Source organism: Stenella coeruleoalba (genome assembly GCF_951394435.1).
Source record: "Stenella coeruleoalba genome assembly, chromosome: 7".
In the NCBI taxonomy this organism is placed as follows: Eukaryota; Metazoa; Chordata; class Mammalia; order Artiodactyla; family Delphinidae; genus Stenella; species Stenella coeruleoalba.
The window spans coordinates 69,719,341-69,738,607 of NC_137153.1; the positions used below are offsets into that span (position 1 = coordinate 69,719,341).

The 19,267-nt window shown below is 42.5% G+C and overlaps 1 protein-coding gene across 5 annotated transcripts in view; it reads left to right on the top strand.

Annotated features, from left to right (window-relative positions):
- Window positions 1–2,059: 2,059 nt before the first annotated feature.
- The window catches only part of PUM3 (pumilio RNA binding family member 3), a 54,972-nt gene continuing 37,764 nt past the window's right edge, over window positions 2,060–19,267 (top strand). For 4 of the 5 annotated variants that reach the window (XR_013828938.1, XM_079925532.1, XM_079925531.1 and 1 more), the window contains exons 1-3: window positions 10,228–10,345; window positions 15,719–15,810; window positions 16,734–16,952. Coding sequence is in view for 4 of the 5 variants with exons in the window: in XM_079925532.1 (XP_079781658.1) it covers window positions 15,729–15,810; window positions 16,734–16,952 (301 nt within the window). In the remaining variant the exon portion in view is untranslated. Of the gene's footprint in view, window positions 2,113–10,227; window positions 10,346–15,718; window positions 15,811–16,733; window positions 16,953–19,267 lie in introns of those variants that run through there. The other variant, XM_079925530.1, reaches the window with a different exon arrangement.

Consider the following 19,267-nt stretch of genomic DNA (forward strand, 5'->3'; position numbering starts at 1 on the left):
TAGTGATATATCAGTAATGTAACACTAGATATAGTTGTGATGATTTGAATGACATAATACATATGAAAAGTGCTCTCGAAACTATCCAAGGGTATCTAGCTAGTCATGATTAAGTGGTTGGCAAGTAATTCCTTCTGCTGCTGCTGCAAGTGGGAATGATAAAGGTACGTAAGACAAGCAGCTCCCTAGAGATAAAGAATGAGTATCAGGAAAAATCAGCAAAAAAAAAATATGTATCATTACATTGAGTTTTATTGAACCGGTTCATGGGCAATCAAGTAGCATGATTCTATCTACCCCACATATTCATTAATCCTACAGAAGTTTATTGTTTCAATGTCAGATCATTTTTCTCCCCTGCTCAGAACCCTGAGACGGCTCTTCTTTTTCACTCAGAATAAAACCCAGAGTCCTTAAAATGGCCTAAAAACCCTTTCACCATCTGCCAACCGGCCCCGCCCTCCTCCTGAACTTGTTTCCCATTACTCCTCTCCCTGGCTGATTCCAGCCTCCTCGGCCTGCCTCCTTTCCTCAAAGACATAGTCACGTGGGGTCCTGACTCCTGCCTTGGGTCCTTTGCTCCAGCTCTTTCCTCTGCCTGGAAGGCTCCTTTCCCAGATGCATGTTTGGCGAACTCCCAGCCTCCCCAGATTTCTCCTCAAACCTCTCCTTAGTGACACCTACTCTGACCACCCTATTTGATGTTATAACCGGTTCCCCCACTCTGGTTCTCTCTTTACCCAGCCCTATTCTTTTTACTATAGTACTTCTCATGTATCCTACAATGCCTTTATATAGTGTTTGTTATTGTTTGGTGTTTATTATTAGCAAGTCTTAGTTTTGTTGACTAATATATATCCCAAGTGCCTAGAACAGTGCCTGGGACAGAGTAGCCACTGAACAAATATAGTTGCTGAATTTGTTGACTCAAGTTCTTACTATGTGCCCACAAATAAAATAGCTCTGATCCTTATACTTGTGCAATTATAGTTTAACAATTACACCCATTTCTCAAATATTATCGACAGCTGAATACGTGCCAAGCAATCTGCAAGGCCCTAGAGATATTACAGCAAACAGAGGAACAATTTCCCTGCTTTCGCACAGCTAATCCTTGTGAAATGATATGATGTTGTAAAAATTCAGGCGTTAATATATGTGAAATACTCAGCCACCAGATTAAACATTCCAGATCGTTATTTTCACGTCCCTGTCTTGTGGACAGACACCAAGAGCACCCTGCCTTGCACATACTAAACGTCAGCAATAAAGTGTACTAAGACAAACACTGGATTGTGTGCTCCCCAAAAACCTAACTTCTACTTTCCATGCGAAGTCATGTTTTGATTCAATAGTTTATATAATTTATTGTCCCAGGAGCTATTTTTTTGAGATTTTTCTTGGAAGACCTATTGCTTTGAGTTGCTAAATACTAGATAATACATTAAAGAGTATATGGTAGAAATTTATCTTGTCCCCCTAAATATAGAAAAGACATAAGGTTAGGCTTCTAAAACCCTGGTGATGGTTCTGGGTTTTGTCCTGGTCTTGACACTAAACCAGTCATATGACAGTGACAGGCAGAGTGTGCACCACTCAGGTCTTCCTTCAGGAGAGAACTTGCTGCAGGAGGTAAGTGGTGGGGTTAGCTGAAAGCCTCCAGCTCTCAGACCTTCGGCATCCACCACAGTGTCCAAACCAAGGCCAGAGGCTTCCAGGGCTGCTCCAAGCCAACAACAGAACATGGCTGCGATGCAAGAGCCAGGCCATCCCTGCCCAACTCGGGACTCTTCTAACGGCCGGTTTTTGCTTTGAGTCTCCACACCAGCCTGGCCAAAGCATTCTCAGAGCTGTTCCCTGGGGCTCTTCCTGTACAATCTTTCCTTTCCACATTGCAGTCCAAGGCCCTTCCTCTTACCCCACTTCCTCTTCCCTTTATCTTTACAGGCTATTCCCTGCATAAATCTTATGTTTCTAACTCTGCTTTTGCTTCCCAGAAAACTTGAAATAGCACCACTGGTACCAGGAGCGGTTCCAGAAAGCTGGCAAGAAGATGGGGTTGGAGACAGGGTCACTCACCACAGGCTGGTGAGGAGGGTCCCAATCCAAGTGGTAAGTGGGGCACAGCTAGTCATGGGCACAGATGGTTGTTCAACTACTAAAAACAATCACCACTGATGAGCAGGGGGTCCCCCAGTGGAGAGGAATGCCCTTGCCAGGGCGGTGGTTCAGGCATTTGAATGTTATGGGGGGCTTCCGTGTATCTAAGGGGAGTGGAGTTGGAGGACTCCCTGCAGAGTGACAGTGGGGCCCGGAAACAGATAGTTAAAGGCAGGCGGAGGAAGCAGAGGCATCTCTGGTCACTTACAAAGAGGCTCCTGTCCCTTGCGGGAGAGGACAACGTGAAGAGCAAGCCCAAGAGAGTCGTGGATCTCCAGAATCTTTAAAACGCTTAGCCCAGGCAGCCTGTTACACGGAGGCCAGTGGCCCGCTTGGGAGAACTTGAGACCCTGAGATACGGGATGGGGACATGAGTGGGTGCCCCCAGTTTTGCTCTGCTGACTGCCCTGAACATGCAGAGCTTGCAGAGGTGGCCACACTGCCTCGTAAAAATCCACACTCTGCTTGAGCAGGAAGACACTGCAGAGGCCTCTCCCTGCAAGACAACACCTGCTCCCCGACGCCCTGCTCTCAGGAGCTGCCCCCGCTGCCTCTCCTGGCTGCCAGGCCAGTAACTAGGGTTAAGTCCAGCATAGCCCAGCAGAGGACATGCTGGGCCTGATGAAGGAGAAGAGAAACTACCCCCCTCCCATGGGACCAGCACGAGTTGGCCAGCATGTAACTGTCAGGGGAGAAGACTACCCAGGGACTGCGTTAGGAGGATGCTTGACCAAGGGGCTGGAAGGTAAAAGTGAACAAGCGGGAAAACTCTGACTTGGGGTCACTTTCTTGGGACATGGGATTTAACACTCCAGCGAGGACCCTGGAGGAATGGGGCAAACACTATGTTTTTACTCAAATCACAGAGCAGAGGTGAAATGCCTGAGTTACCACAGCAGATGGTAAAATAGGATGGAAAAAACAGATGGAAAATAGGATCAGAAACAGTTCACACTCCTTGGAATGAACAACAATATTCATTTACAGTTTTGCACCAGGGCTATGTTAGCTCGCCCACCTTCTGTCTTAATATAGTCCAAAGAGATCTGGACCATCTGGACATCCCGCAGAACATCACACTGATCCATTACATTTGTAAAATAAAGACATGGCTAGCATGCTAGAGACCTTGGTAAGAAGCATGTGTTCAAGAAGGTGGGAAATAAACTCTACAGAGTTTCAGGGACAGGCCACTTCAGTAAAGTTTTCAGGAGTCCTAAAAAGCTAAAGGAGGTACACATTTTTAGGGTCGGGGCATGTCAGGATATCCCTCCAAAGTAAAGAAACGTTGTTGCCTCTTGGATTCCCTATTACAAACAAGGAAGTACAGTATCTGGGGGGCCTCTTCAGCTTCTGGAGGCCAGATAGTCCACATCTGGGAATCTTGCTCTGGTCCATGCGCTGGAGGGTGTGGAAGGCTGCCACCTGTGAGTGGAGCCTGGGTCAGGAAGGAGCTGTACAGCAGGTCTAAGCTGTAGTGAAAGCAGCCTCTCCGCTTAGAGCAGAACAATGGGCAGACCCTGTGGTGTGGGAAGTGTCAGTAGTGAGAAGAGATGCAAGCGCAGAGTTCATGGTAAACCCAAGTAGGAGGATCGTATAACACAGGGCCTTGGGGTTCTTCAGCAAAGGACTTGCCATCTGTAATGGAGAATTATGTGCATCTGAAGAAATAGCTCCTAGCATGTTACTGAGCCCTCATAGAGACAGAGTGCTTGATTATAGTGTACCAGTGACCATCCACCCACAGCTGCCAGTTAGGAGGCAGGTTCTGTCTCACCTGTCAATGCATAAAGTGAAAAGGGCCCTGCAACAATCCGTTATAACATGGAAATGGTATATCAGGGATCGAACCCAAGTAAGACCGGAGGGCATGAGTCAGCTGCGCGAACAGAAAACCCAGACCTCCATATCACCCACATGATGACAGCAGCCCCCCTTCCTCGTCTCTCCCCGATGGCCACAGAGCAGGGTGCCTTACAAATAGCTGATGGAGGAGGAGAAAGCCCAAGCGTAGTTTACAGGTGAGTTGGCTAGGCTCAGGGGTGCAAACTGAAACTAAATAGTAGCATTACAACCTCATTCAGGCTGAAAGACAGCAGAGGGGGAGAATCTTCCTAATGGGCAGGCAGTGCCCCTGGTCATCCAATTGATGTGGAAGGAGAAGTGGCCCAAGGTGAGAACATGTAGAAATTCCTATCATTGGCCAATGCCCCAACCAGCTGGTCAGGGACCTGGAAAGAAAAGGACAATGGGAAACAATGAGGTCCAGGGTAAAGGCAGATGGGAGTGGACACAGCAAGTGACAATTTTCACATTGTTAATACCCATCAAAAGGCATCTGCAATAAACACTGAGCAACCAAGAAGACAAAAACGACTTGGCCAGTTGACATCAGTGAGCTTGCAGCCCTGGGCACTCTAGAGCTGGCCTGATGGGTACATGAACAGAGAGGCCACGATGGCAGAGGCGGAGGCTACACGTGGGCCCAACAGCATGAACTTCCACTTACCAAAGCCAGTCTCTAGTGATTCCTCTGAATGTAGAACCTGCCAGCAACAGAAACCAGTGCTGAACCCCTGATATGGCCCTGTTTCCCAGAGACCAACAGGCCACCTGCTGGAAAGTTGATGACGCTGGGCTCCTTTTATTATGGAACGGCCAGCTGTTTCTCCTCATAGGGATAGAGCCCTATTCCAAGTGTGGACTCGCCTTTCCTGCCCAAGAGCCTCAGCCAGCACCGCTGTCCAGGAGCTAAGAAGTGCCTGATCCATGCTCATGGAAAACGACACAACATGGCATCGAGTAGGGAACACACTTCACAGCAAGGGAGGTCATGTGATCCACAGGACATAACGCATACTGCACCATCCAGAGGCAGCCAACCTGACAGAGCTTTGCGTTGGCTTCTTAAAGGTGCTGTTGAAGCACCAGCTTAGAGTCCAGAATCTGCAAAAATGGGATGCTATCTTCCGAATGCAGAATAAATCTGAATCAGAGATCTCTGTATAGTGCTATAAGAAGACTACATAGGCCTGAGACCTAAGGAGCAGAAGCAGGAATGGCCTCACTTGCCATCATTCTAAATGGCCCTCTGGGGCCATCTGTGTTTCCTGTTCTTACAGCTCTGGGCTCTGCAGAGTTCGAGGTCTTTGTCTCAGAGGGGCCATATTCTCGGCAGAGGACAGAGCAGGAGTTCCACTGAACTGTGGATGCTACCTGGACATTTTGGACTCACTGTGTCCAGGACCAACAGTGAGGAGTCACCATGTTGGCAGGAGAGATGAACTCTCGTCAGTAGGAGGAGGCGGGGACGTGTGGGATCACTGTAGAGCCCAGGTGATCCACTTAGGTGCCTCTCAGTACTCCTTAGCCCCCAGTATATCTGTAAGTGGACCTCTGTAGTAGTCCTTGCCTTACAAGGGTATGCTTACCAGTGTCTCAGAACCCTCAATTAAAAGATCTCTTTTTCACCACATCCTTCTCCCTTTGTCCCTCCCTTCACAGGTGTCAGATCAGCATTAGATCAGTATCATGGTCTGAGGCTTCCCTCTTACTCCTGTCCCCTCCATCCTTGTCTTTCACAGGCTTTCCCCCCAGTAAATGTCTTGGCCTTCTAATCCTATCTTGGCGTCTGTTTCGTGGAGAATTCAAACTGACATGATGGGCTTCGGTTAATTGGCTAATCTTTTCTCCGTCTTAAAAGTAAGAGGAAAGTTGGGTAGGTACCTAGAGCTAGACATCATTGTAAGCCCTGACTTAACCTGTCTATAGTTTTTAAAAGTAAAATGGCAGAAATAGTTAGAAAATTAGTAATTTATTAATAAGCTTGGTTATCAAGTCTTTATTGCTCAGAGATCAAGGAAATCACAAACCCAAACCAGTCACTAGTTTCCAAAGGAAATACTTCTCACAAAGCCCGAAAACAAAAATTTAACAAAAACTTAGACCAAAACCATGTTCATCGTTCTCATCCTCGCTAAAACCTGGGGCTGGTACGTTTTGCTTGAGGAGTTTTGTTTTACCATAGTGCATTGTTAATGCTCCATGTATAAGTGATAACTCTTGGGCTTTAAGTGATATTAACTAATCTTTGACATGATCTTTCATTAAAGGTGGTATTTTAACCTATAGTCAGATACACTTTCATTCTGATGGTCTGATTTTTCTTTCTGTGGCTCCTGTGGGTGTCACCAAAGAAAGTAAAATTAGGACAAGGTCAATTTTATGTTTACTAGACAGTAACTAGAACATTCTAAATGCACAATTAATGTTTAGACTATATTTGTGCACTTTTTAGCAAATGTATGGTATTGAAAAACATAATCCACTCTAGTCAGAAGCAGTTCTTTTTTAATGAAAATGTGTTGGCAACTGCTCCGTTTCCATGGATTTGTGACTCTAATAGGTCCTGAAAATAAAACCCAATCTTTGCCAAAATCTCACTTATGCTTTATATCAATAACATGCCCTTTATCCCTGCTTATGCGTTTGGGAAACAGAGAAACTATACCAATTAGTTAAAAATCTATTAGTTAGGACTCTAAAGAACGGATTTGGAGGGAGGGGAGATGTGTGGGAGCTGACACCTAACACTTTATTTTTGTGAAAAAGAGAAAAATTGTACAGAATCATGATGAATTGAAAAAAAGAGTGAATATTTTCCGGAATACATTTGGAAGTGTATAGTTCAAATTTAAACCATTTTCAATATCTAATGATGTTAAATCACTGCAGGAGACCTCAAGCAACAAGAGAGATACAGTTATGTCCAAGACATTCTACTTACCAAAACAAGTGCACTATACATTTAATTCTGTAATTCTAGTGACTGCAAAAGGATTAAACAGGGTTTAATCCTCAGTTAACTGGAAAGTCAAATCAAATCAAATCACCAACTTGAACTCCATTCCCTAAATAAGCAACTCTTAATTTTAGCTGCACCTTAGCATGTTCTGGGGGAACTTTCCAGATTCTCAATGCCCAGGTCCCACTTCAGACGAATTAAATCAGAATTACTGTGGTTGTTGTTGCTGTTTTTTAATCCACAGGTGATGTGTGGCCAAGATTGAGATCCACTACCTTGGATACTACAGTTGTTTTAAGTTTAAGCTTACTACAGTTATTTTAAGTTTTAAACCAGTTTAAATTACAAATTAAATCTCTACTGTTGGATGAAAGCATATTTGCCAAGTTACCTTTAATTTTACTAGAGCACTGGAAAAAGAATGAACTCCAAATGCCTGGTTAACATTATGTCTGATGGTCTTCCAATCCTTGGGGTGGCCATGTGACTGAGTTCTAGGTGCTTAAATAGAAGGGGAACCCTGCCAGGTCTTTTCCCTCTGAGATAAAAGGATAGCGCCCTACTGGGGGGAAAAAAAGTGGATTTCATCTTTTCTTCATTCTCCTAGCCCTGAACTCTGATATAAATCCGGAAACTGAGAAGTACATCTTGCAGTCAGAAAACAATAGTGAAATAAGTCAAGACAGAGAAAAACAAATACTGTGTGATCTCACTTATATGTGGAATCTCAAAAAACCCGAATTCATAAAAACAGAGACCAGATTGGTGGTTGTCGGGGGGGGGGGGCGGTGATCAAGCATAGGGGAAATGGGTGAAGGTGGTCCAAAGGTACAAACGAAAAAGGAAAAAATGAAATCAGCTTGGGTCTGTGATGACACTGTTGAGCCACTGAACTACAGCAACCAATTGCCTTCAGAATTTTTGTTGGGGGAAGAAATTATTGATTAAGCCACTATTAGCTGAACCTTCCATTACTTGCAACCAAAATAATTTCGAATGGATACACCTTGGCATGCGCTCGCCCTCTCTCCCCCTCCAAGCTACAAATCACTAAACATTTACTATTAGCTGATAACTTTATCAGCTTTTGAGTCACAGAGCAACCCCAAAAGATAAGTGCTGTTATTCCCATTTTACATATGCAGAAACTGAGGCCCATACAAATTAGTTATCTTGTCCTCAGCATAGCCCAGCAGAGGTCATATATTCCTTGGATTTTAAGCCAGGTTCTTTTGATTCCAATGCCAGTGCTCTTAATTATGTTGCTATAAACCTCTTGCATGTGTACAGGTCTAGTTGTCCTGATTAAATTGCATGCCATATCATTTAGGAAGAGCATTTTATGCTTCTAGGAATACATATAACGTTCAACATTTAGGTCATTAAATATTTGAAGAATTAACGGGCTTAACTTGGTCAACTGTAAAATTAGAGAAAATTTTGTTGGTGGTGGTGGTGGTCTGCGAAACCGCAAGATACTTCCAACTCACTCCAGACAAATAAAACACTCAAGTCAATCTTCCCTGTCAACTTTTTGACAGCACAGATTTGATAAATAACACCATAAATAATAATCTAGGACTTAGGTATGTGACAACTTTTTTTCTCCCTGGTGAGAAGGCAGAAAAATATCAGAGTTTGATGTATATGTTTAAGACAGCTACATGGATGTGTCTTAGAGGATATGGGGTGCTGCAGACTGTGGTGTTGAAAATACAAATGAATCTCTTCCAGGTAGGGTGTATATGTTAAGATTTTGTTATTATTATTATTAGCTAGCACATACCATACTATTTGCCTAATAGGTGCTGTTGATGGACCTCCTGCCATTCCTGTTCTGTATTCTCTCCTTTTGAGCTTTCACTGGAGAACTAATGAATTAGAGAAAGCCATCCAGAGTCAGTCACATTGAGTTTGGAGTCAGACTCACTGGATCAGAAATACTGAATGTTTCCCCTTTGTCCATAACATGAGGAGGAAAGATGTACTTAACTGTTCTTATGAGACTTAAATGAGCTTATCCAAACATAATACTTAAGGCAGACAATAAGTACTTATCAACGGTCTGTGTGCTGAAGAGTGGGATAGGTGTCTGGGAAGTAATGATGGCCCCCGCCCTCAAGAAGCCTAGTCTAGTGAATCATCAGTCTCAAGCCAGTGCCTTAAGAGGCGGGAAGCAATGTGATTTAGAAGACAGTAAAATCTGATGCTTGACACCCCTGAGATCAAGTCCCATTCCTCAACTTTCCGAGTGGCCCTCCAAAAGATATGTCAGTGTACCAACCTGCAGAAGCTATGAAAGTGACCTTATTCGGGAAAAGGATCTTTGCAGATGTAATTAAGTAAGGACCTCCAAATGAGATCATCCTTGATTACCCTGATGGGCCCTAAATCCAATGACAAGTCTTTATAAAACGTAGAAGAGGAGAAGACATAGAAGAGAAAGCCGTCTGAAGACAGAGGCAGAGGTTGAAGTCACGCAGCCCAAGCCAAGTAACGCCTGGAACCACCAGAAGCTGAAAGGGGCAAAGAATGCTCCCCCTAGGTCCTTCAGAGAGTGCACAACCTCGCTACCAGCATGATTTCTGACTTCCAACCTCCAGAACTGTTAGAGAATAAATTCTGTTGTTTGACCAGACCAGGTTTGTGGTGTTTCTTCATCTGTAAAATGGGGACAACATGCTAGTCTCATTTCCTGAAATGTTAAGTGGGGTTAACTGCTGTCTGGAGGAACGCGCAGACGTTTAAAACGGCAAACGTTTATTGAGCGCTTGTCCTGATCATTCAGTGTGCTAGGCGCTTTCCCTGTGTCTTAGCCATCTCTATTTTATTAATCAGATAACCAAGGCTCAGAGAAATTCAGTCATTTGCCCAAAGGCATACAGCTAAGAAGCGGAAAAAAACCGAGATCGCAATTCTAGCCGACTCCCGAGATTTCCCTTTAACGTCCCCCGCTGGACTGCCAGGGAGGATGCAAATGAACGCACTCTCAAAGCGTTAACTAGTTTAGCCTCAGTTCCAGCTACAAATTAGCCGAGCCAACCAAGCCTCCACTTCCACAACTGGTCAACCCTCGTGGGACGCCGCCGGCTCCCCTGGCCGGGAAGCGACAGGGTTAATGACGTCATTTTCAGGAGCCGCTATCACGTCTTCGCCCCACGGATCCTTTCAAGGGCCAAACCCCGCCTGTGACGCAGCCCTCGCGCTTCTGGACGAAGGGAGAATAGAAGTGGGCCAATAGAAATGCCGAATTTCCGTTTTTCCGGCTAATCCCCACCCCTTAACCGAACTCGGCCGAGGAAGAAAGGAAAAGGCGACTAGGGGGCGGGGCAAAGCGAGGAAGCGGAAGCCGTGGCGGCGGAGCTGGGCCACACGTGTGCGGTGAGTGTGGAGGCCGCTCCCGGGAGGGATTTGCGGCTTGCTCGGCGCTGAAGTCGGAGGGTCTATCGGGTAGAGGTGTTCACACACGTCACCCGCTGGGCGACCTTCTGTGCCCTTTTCTGTTCTGGGAGTTTGGGGGTTGACGGGAGCCTGGCGACGAGGGCGGTTTACAACTCCTCTCCCTATCACGCTTTCAGCCTTTTTGTCGTATGTTTGACATCCGCTCTGCGCCCGGCCAGTGCTAGATGCCCAGTTTGCAACCTGAATGTACAGTTGCAGGTTGTAAGCGCTGGGAAGGAAATGACCTGGGTGCCGAGATACAAGATAAGGGAGTCTGACGTGATCCTGAAGCCGAGACCTAGAGCGTGGCGAGAGGCAACCCCGAAATCTGAAAGCCCAGGGAAAACTACTTTCCCCAGAGGCCATAACTTGGGCTAAGTCCCTGAGGTGGAAGGGGGACCGATGTTCGTGAGCTAGAAGTTCAGCCATATAAGATAAAGGAGTGAGAGGAGGTTCTGTGGGGCTTTGAAGGCCATGGTGGGAGTTTCGACTTTCTCTACAATGGAAAAATATTCGCATTATTAGTACACAGTGAAGGCTTATAAGCAAGGGAGAAACACAGTAGGCCCTGGTTCTTTTTGGAAAATGGATAATAATTTGGATTATTATTGATTATATAGTTGAATTATTGATGATGGTTTGAATTAGGGTGGTGGTACTGGAGATTGAAGTTGAAGGGTTAGAGGTGTTTTTAAGGATTCGAGAAGAATTATTGAAAAATTGAATGTAGCAGACAAGGAAGAGTAAACTCTCACAGGTAAATCTTAGGTTTCTTGAGCAGTGGAGTGGATGCTGTGCCATTGCTGAAATGGGGAAGAATAGGGTGGGGAAAATTAGATGAGGATGTTATTGTTTGGGGGTGGTTTGCAGTGGTCATATAGTTAAAGAATTTTATTTCGGTTCTATTAAGTGTAAGGTGTTTGTTAGACACCTAAATGGAAGTTTCAGGTAGGCAGTTAGATACAGAAGCCTGGAGCCCAAGGAGATGTTCCTAATGGAGAGATAATTTGGGAGTCCAGCATAAAAAGCCATGGGATTGCACGAGATCACCTAGGGAGAAGAGAGAGGGGAAGACTTGAGGAATGCCAGCATTTAGAAGTTGGGTATTGAATGGTCATTACTTTCAAAGTGCAATGCTGAGCCTGCTGAGAGGAGTCAGGATCAGTCATAATCAGTCACCTGTCCCTCTATGTCTGGGAAATCTCTGCTCTTTTCCTTCACGAGGCGGAATTGGGCTCTTTCAGCTCTGTGGCTCTCTGAACACTTTCTATATACTTCAGTTATAATGCTTAACTATGCCATGTTTTAATTTTCTGCTTGCCTGTCTCTATCACACCTCACTTGATTTTTTTTGTATATATTTTTTAAAACCCATTAGCTCTCTAGCACATAGTATGTAGGTATGCAATACATTTCAAGTCCAAAGCATTGTTATAAGAAGGTCATCACAATGTGCCATAGGAATAAGGAGAATCATTTGAGAAAGAAGGCATCTGGAGGAGGAATGATAAGAAATTGTCATTTAGGCTGGATTTGAAGGATGGGTAGGATTTATATTGATAGAGAATGGCTTTAAAGTTTGGCTCCTGAAAAAGAACAGTGAGGGAGTAAGGTTGGCTTCAGTGTGGTATTGTGATGTGGGTAAGTTAGGACTAAGTTTTGAATGGACGTGAATGCCAGAGTGAGTTTGAAATTTTTCCTATAAGCAGTGGGAAGCTTTTGAAGGTGTTAGAGCAGGAAAATGACATGAAATGGCTGTGATAGTGGAAGACTAATTGGGCAGCAGGCGGTGGATCATAGCAGACTGGGTCTAACGGCAGAAAACAATGTGAGCAAGAGATAGAGTCTGAATGGGGTAGTAGAGGGAAGGGAAAAAGAGGAGACAATTCCAAGACACTGGAGTGTGATGGTTGTATGTGATGGTACAGGGTCCCCAAGCAAATGCATTTTGCTAAGTGAGAGAAGCAAGACCCCAAAGGCTGTATATTGTCTAATTCCATTTATAGGACATTTTTGAAAAGGCACAAAGCTAGAGGGTAGAAAAAAGATCAATCATTGCCAAGAGAGCCAGGAGAGGATGATTGCAAAGGGGCTCCACAGGGCACTTTTAGGAGTGTGGGACAGTTCTGTAAGGTGCTGTGGTGGAGGATACATGACTGTGGGTTTGTCAAAATCAGCACTGTACACCAAAAAGAATGAACTTGACTATAGGCAGATGAAAAGAAAGTCAACTGACATGTCAGGAAATGGAATGCAGACTGGAACAAAATGCATCTAACTAGTACAGATGTATAAAAAGACCTCACTGAAGGAGTGGAGGGAAAAGAGCTGACCTAAGTAACTTTGGAAAGCAGTGTTTTGAATGGATACTGTGAGGGAAAAGACAAAAAACTGTAAATAAACACCACATTATAGTTGGTACATTTGTTTTTACCAACTATAACCCTGTGGCACGTCATTAGAGTTGGAGACATTAGTATGAACTTACTTAATAGGTACAGAAATACAGGTTTGTGTATACACATAGGCTAATATACATACATATATTTACCTAGCCCTATCTGGTGAAAAGACCTAGAAGCAGTGACACCCCAGTGACAAGCACACCTAGCACTCAGATCTCAGTAAGAGGGTTTCTCTAGGGTTCCTTGGAGAAATGACTGGTTTTAGGGCTTGTGCAAGGAAAATAAAAGGTAAACTTGGAACAAATGCCAGGAATTAAGGACATGCTAAGGAAAAAAAAAATAAAAAAGGATGGACCATATGAAAAGGACACAGAAGCAACGTTAGAGATTTCAAAGCTGGAACAATTTTAGCAACAAAATACTAAGGAACAAAATACATTTTGTTTAGCAACAAAATACAAAGATACTATTAGCTCATATGCAAATAATAAAATACTATAAGCAACAAAATACATTTTGTTTAGCAACAAAATACAAAGATACTGTTAGTCCATATCGCAAATAATAAAATACTATGAGGCCATACTGATGTAAATAAATGATTAAATGAATGAGGAGAAGGAATAAATGTTCCCTACAGAAGAATACAAAATAATGAAGGTAAAAGTAAGGGAAATAGAATATCATCATGTAAACACCATGGAAATTGCTGCAGGCAAGATCCACTGGAGAGTGCTAAAATCAGTGAGGGATACAGGATATTTGCATGATCTCAAAACATATCCAAAATATTTATTAATTGCTTTGGGGATTTTAATGCATTGATTCAAATTCTTTAATACTCCCCGCTCTAGAAAGTGGAGCTTAATTCTCCTCTCCCTAAGTTTGGGCTGAATTTTAGTGACTTGCTTCTAACAGAGTATGGAAACGGAGACATAGGGCTTCCCTGGTGGCACAGTGGTTGAGAGTCCGCCTGCCGATGCAGGGGGCGCGGGTTCGTGGCCTGGTCTGGGAGGATCCCACGTGCCGCGGAGCGGCTGGGCCCGTGAGCCGTGGCCGCTGGGCCTGCGCGTCCGGAGCCTCTGCTCCGCAAGGGGAGAGGCCACAGCAGTGAGAGGCCCGTGTACCGCAAAAAAAAAAAAAAAGAAAGGGAGACGTAGTAACTTTACAGCAGAGACACCTTGCAAACACTATGTTAACCAGTGATCAAGGTTAATATCACTAGTCATGTCGATATCATGCTCCTCCTAATGTGATGGGATGAGAAGGGGACTTCATCTCTATGGTATTCTTCCCTCAAATCCGTAAGGTCAGTAGAATCATAGGAAAATGTCAGACAGACCCCAAATGTAGGATATTCTACACAGTGCCTGACCAGTACTCTCCAAAAGTGTCTTTGTCATGAGAAACAAGTAGAGATGGAGAAGCTGTCACAGATTGGTGGAAACTAAGAAGACTTGATGATTAAATGCAAGGTATTCTGGAATTGAAAAACGAGGTCAGTGGAAAAACTGGCGAAATCCAAATTTAATAGCATCATATTAATGTTATTTCTTAGTTTGGGTAAATGCATCATGGTAAGATGTTAACATTAAGGGAGGCTGAGGGGTATACTGGACCTTTCTCTGTGTCTTTCCCAACTCTTCTTTAAAACTAAACTTATATCAAAATAAAAAGTTCATGCAAAGAAGAGCTAAGGGATGCAGATGTGGTTATGAAGGCTATAGCCAAGTGACAGTGACCCTACAGTCATTAATGATCTAAGGAAACGGAGTAATTCAGAGGCCATTCATTTTCCAGAGTGCTCTTTGAGACCCTACTGGTCCCTTGAGATATTCCAGGAAAAAGTGGTTCAACCACGGTTGGGAAATCCTGCATACTTTAGCTTGTGCTTGGTGATTAATGGCTTAAATTAGCAAAAGAATCTGCCTTTCCTTAAAGATGCCTCCTTCATTATTTTCATTTAAGAGTTTCCCAAATACATTTCACCCCAGAACCCCTTGTTTCTCTTATATCTATTAATATCTTGAGAAATTTGTCGTTCTTCAATGGAAAATTCTTGTCTAGAAATATCTGGAATTGTCTAGGGATCCCTAGCATCTACTCGAGAGGGTCAACTTTAGAAATTTTGAAATGAGTTGAATATGCAACTTTGGAAGGTACAGAAATAGACAAATAAGACATAATAACTTTTGCTCTTGATACATTTGGCTGCTTTCAGGAGCCTTGGGCAGCTGAGGGGTTATCTGTTGTTTGCCATGTGCACGGTGGGGTCTCTATCCAGAAGCAGCCTGTTAGGCAGATTTCTTTAAAATGAAATATTTCAATAATCTTATTTCGGAGGTCTTTGAAAATTACTTGATTGCCTCTAAAAGAATAACAGATTAAACGTTCGAAGTTAGTTTTTGTTTTAGCTACCTTGGGTTACATAAGGAACTTTTAGATAATCTTCTTTCATTAAATTTGAATATATGATAAGTGCAATGTTTGTTCCTGGCTTTTTAGGATAGAGACCAAAAAATCAAGTGGTAATATTGTCATTTTCTCATCACAAAGTCTTCCCAGGTTGTAAGTAATGCAAACACTGACAGTTTTATCATGCTTAGTGTAAATAATGATTTATTTTTATCCATTACTATTGCTGAAATGTTGCCTCCAAAACACCACACACTAGCCAAGGTGTGTGTGTGTTCTTAGTTTTTGTATTGGTATCGTATTTATTTTCGCTCTTACAATCTTAGAAGTCATGATTGTGTAGTTCCTGGACTCATGGGTGCCTGTGCTGGATGCAGCTAATTTGTCCTGCATCTGTGACCTCAAGGAGTAAATGTGGCAGTGACCACTAATGACTTTTATTGGATGAGAGCAATTCAGTGATCCTTTTTTGGATTTTGTTTTTGTTTTCCAGAGTTGCTATAATGGAAGTCAAAGGGAAAAAAAAAATCACAGGAAAAGGTACAAAGCCATCACAAGAAAAAAACAGATTTCGTGACAACAGTGGTAAGATACTCAAAACATGCTTCTCATGTGGTTTCTTTGGCCCTTGGAGGGAGCAGTTGGTGGTATGAGGGGGCATGTAGCAGATTCCAATCTATTCATCGTTAGAGTTAGGATTAAAGTAGTAGGAAAAAGTAGGTGTTACTATATATGAGTTTGCATGTTCCCTGTGAAACTTAGACCTTTAAGAAATTGCCAGGATAATTGGTGAATGCTGTACTTTTGAAAGATAAGTCGGCTAGTGATGCTGTTCCCTCACTTTAGTCACGCTAATTCACAACATTTTATTTTAACGTTTGATAAATTGTGGCTGATTAATACGTGTACTGGTGAGCCAGATCTTCAGGATTTCTCATTGTGATGTCTTTATCGTTCCATCAGGTGTCAGTATTGCAAAATAGAAAAGTCAGGAATTGTGTCAATGACTAGTTTCCTAAGCAATCTTTTTTTTTTCTTGCAACTAGAAATTCTGAAAAATGAACATTTTAAATTTGTTTATATATGATATACTTTCTAAATTTTAAATGTTCATTTTATTCTTAGATTCCTATTATGTTATTGATGCCCTAAATACACACACACAGACACACACAAACATAAAAATAATATCTCATCTTGTGATACGTGCTTAAAACAGAAGTACACCTAACTGACAATAGTGGTTATCTCTTGAATTATGGGTAGTTTTTATTATGTATTTCTCTACTTCGTAGGTTTTCTATAATGAACCTGTATTATAATTTTATAATCAGAGTAAGTTTTTAAATTTTGTTTTGATTTTTTAAGTCCTACTGTGCTCCTTTTGAGAATAAAACAAAGTATGTTTCACTAAAGAGTGTGTAATTTTCTGTAACAAATACAATCCAGTGGATAAAAGATCTAGGCCCAGGATCATTGAACTAACAATTATTTATTATTGTTACTAGATTCTGGTTCTTCAAAGACTTTCCCAAAAAAAGTTGTTAAGGAAGGTGGACCTAAAATCACAACTAAGAACTTTGAGAAAACTGCCACAAAACCTGGGAAAAAAGGCGTGAAGCAGTTCAAGAATAAGCAGCAAGGGGATAAAATACCAAAGAACAAATTCCAGCAGGCAGATAAATTCAACAGGAAGAGAAAATTCCAGCCAGACAGTAAAAATGATGGTAAGCACTGATTCCTTTAGCAGAGTTTTTTGCCTTGCCTGAGCTATTGCCTGAACCACCGTGCACAGGGACTCTAGAAGTCTGGTAGAGACCTTCTGTTCTTGTTCCTTGACAGGCAACACTTGGGATGGGGGCGGGGGAAGGTAGATGGGATTAAATAAAAAACAGAAAGCATCTTCCCTGGTCAAAATTGTCCTCTGGTACCTAGAATTCCTTACTTCCTAGGCCCTTGCTGAATTCCCCTAGCTGTGGAATTAGGATAAATTGTATTGGCTTTATGCATTGGAACCTCAATAAAACATTCCTTTCTGTAGGCTAAAATTAATGAACTCATTCATTCAACAAACAAATACTTAATACTTAAATTTAATACTTAAATAACCAGTGTGTCCCAGCTAAACATCCACCTTGGCTAAGGATGCCCCGGTGAACAAGAAACATATAGACCCTGCCCTCACAGGGCTCAGGCCACTCTAATATCATCAACCCATCAGATGGCTCAGACCCGGTAAACAGTTCCAGAGAAGGTATAGTATACATGTGACAGATTTGACTTGAATTGGTTGAACAGGCTAGGTTGCTAACTGATTAGAAGTGTTGGCAGGGCTCCTCTTTGTTGAAACAAACTACTAATCTCTTCGTCATGATGTTTAAGCGGTTGTCTCTGACCCAGAGCTTTGCTGTCTGTTGTACATCCTGCCCTTGCTGTGCATCGTCTCTCCTGCACTGGTCTCAAACGAGCAGCTTCCAGGTTACGCGTGCTGTCATGCATATGCCTTCTCTGCAGCATCATGAGAACTTCTCTGGTGTCTTTCATACTCTTTTTCTCCAGCGTGGCATAGCCTGACACTGCTCCTTTGCTGCCAACTGAGACCACTCCATGGGGCCTTTTTACTCCAGTTCTTTAGACCTGATCCCTGTTCTCTCCTCTGCCTAGGGCTGCTCCAAGACAGGGGCGTAGGGAGAGAGGAAAGGAGGGAAATTTTCATTATTTCTCATTAGGCCTGGAGGATTCTTGCATGCTCTAGCTTCCATTTTTTCTCTTTTCCCCTTCTCTTCCAGCTTCTCTTTCCTACCTACTCTTTCCTACCTTCTCTATTAGGTCCTAAATCTTCCTTTCCACACTGGAATTCTCGACACCTGCATTTTAAGTGCACACACATCCTCGTCTTATTATAGTGGAGCCCTGGTTCCTTTTGCTATAGGAGATAAGTTCCCAGCATCTCAAAATGGAACTTTGATTTTATTTTCTCAGTTTTATACCAGCAACTGAGGGGGATTGGATACTAGACATCCCCAGAATTGGTTGTATCTGCTGCAGCCCAGCATGGCATATGTCAAGGGTGCCCAAATATTTGTAGAATTAAATGAACTCTGGATTGGTTATTATCCTCTGCTGCATAGTACATGATGCCCTAATATTAATGGTAAATATGCCTTCTGTTGCCTGTAATCCTCTATTACCAGGCTGGGAATAAGCAAGTGAGCAGAAAGGGGAGTAACTAAATACACTGTAGTATATTGAACGCCATTAAAAATTATATTCTTGAGGAATATTTAGTTTCATGGAAGAATACTTACAGTATAATAATGTTTAAGTAAAGACAATAAGGAAATTCATATAAAACGTGTAGGGGAAAAGACAAGAAGGAAATAGTTAATCCCTAGGTTTTGAGATTATAGGAGAATTTTGGTTTTTGAGTGTATTTCTAATCAGAGAAGGGGAGAGATCTAGAAATAACTTATTCTCCTAAGGGTTCTTTGCAGGGTACTCATTTAAATAATACCCATTTTATTAAGTTTTTTTTTGTTTGGCCTCTGGGTTTTTTCATTCAATTAATAAGTTATTTAGATTGTGAAGACCAACAATAACCAATAGAAAGATACTCGACTTTTATAGCATGACCCTAATTGTAGAGAACTGAGGAATTTTGATTGTGCATTGTCATGAGTAAGAGACAGCAGAGAATAAAGTTTTAGAGCCACGTCTGGGTTTGAATCCTGACTCTGCCACTTAGGAGTTAACGTGACCCTGGACAAGGAACTTACCTGCTCGGTGCCTTTGTTTCCCTGACATGAAGGGGATAATAATAGTACCTACCTCGTAGGGTTGTTGTAAGAATTAAATCACTTAATACATAACAGCACTCAGAAGAGTGAATTTTTGAATATGGTTTTTCCTATGTTAGTTTGGACTAATTTTTGTTTTCATTGAGAACTGATTACACCTGAAGTCCAATGATCTTAATGTTCTATAGTAAAATTTTATTTTACAATTGACAAAGATGCTTAAACTTTTTAAATTGCTTTTATAA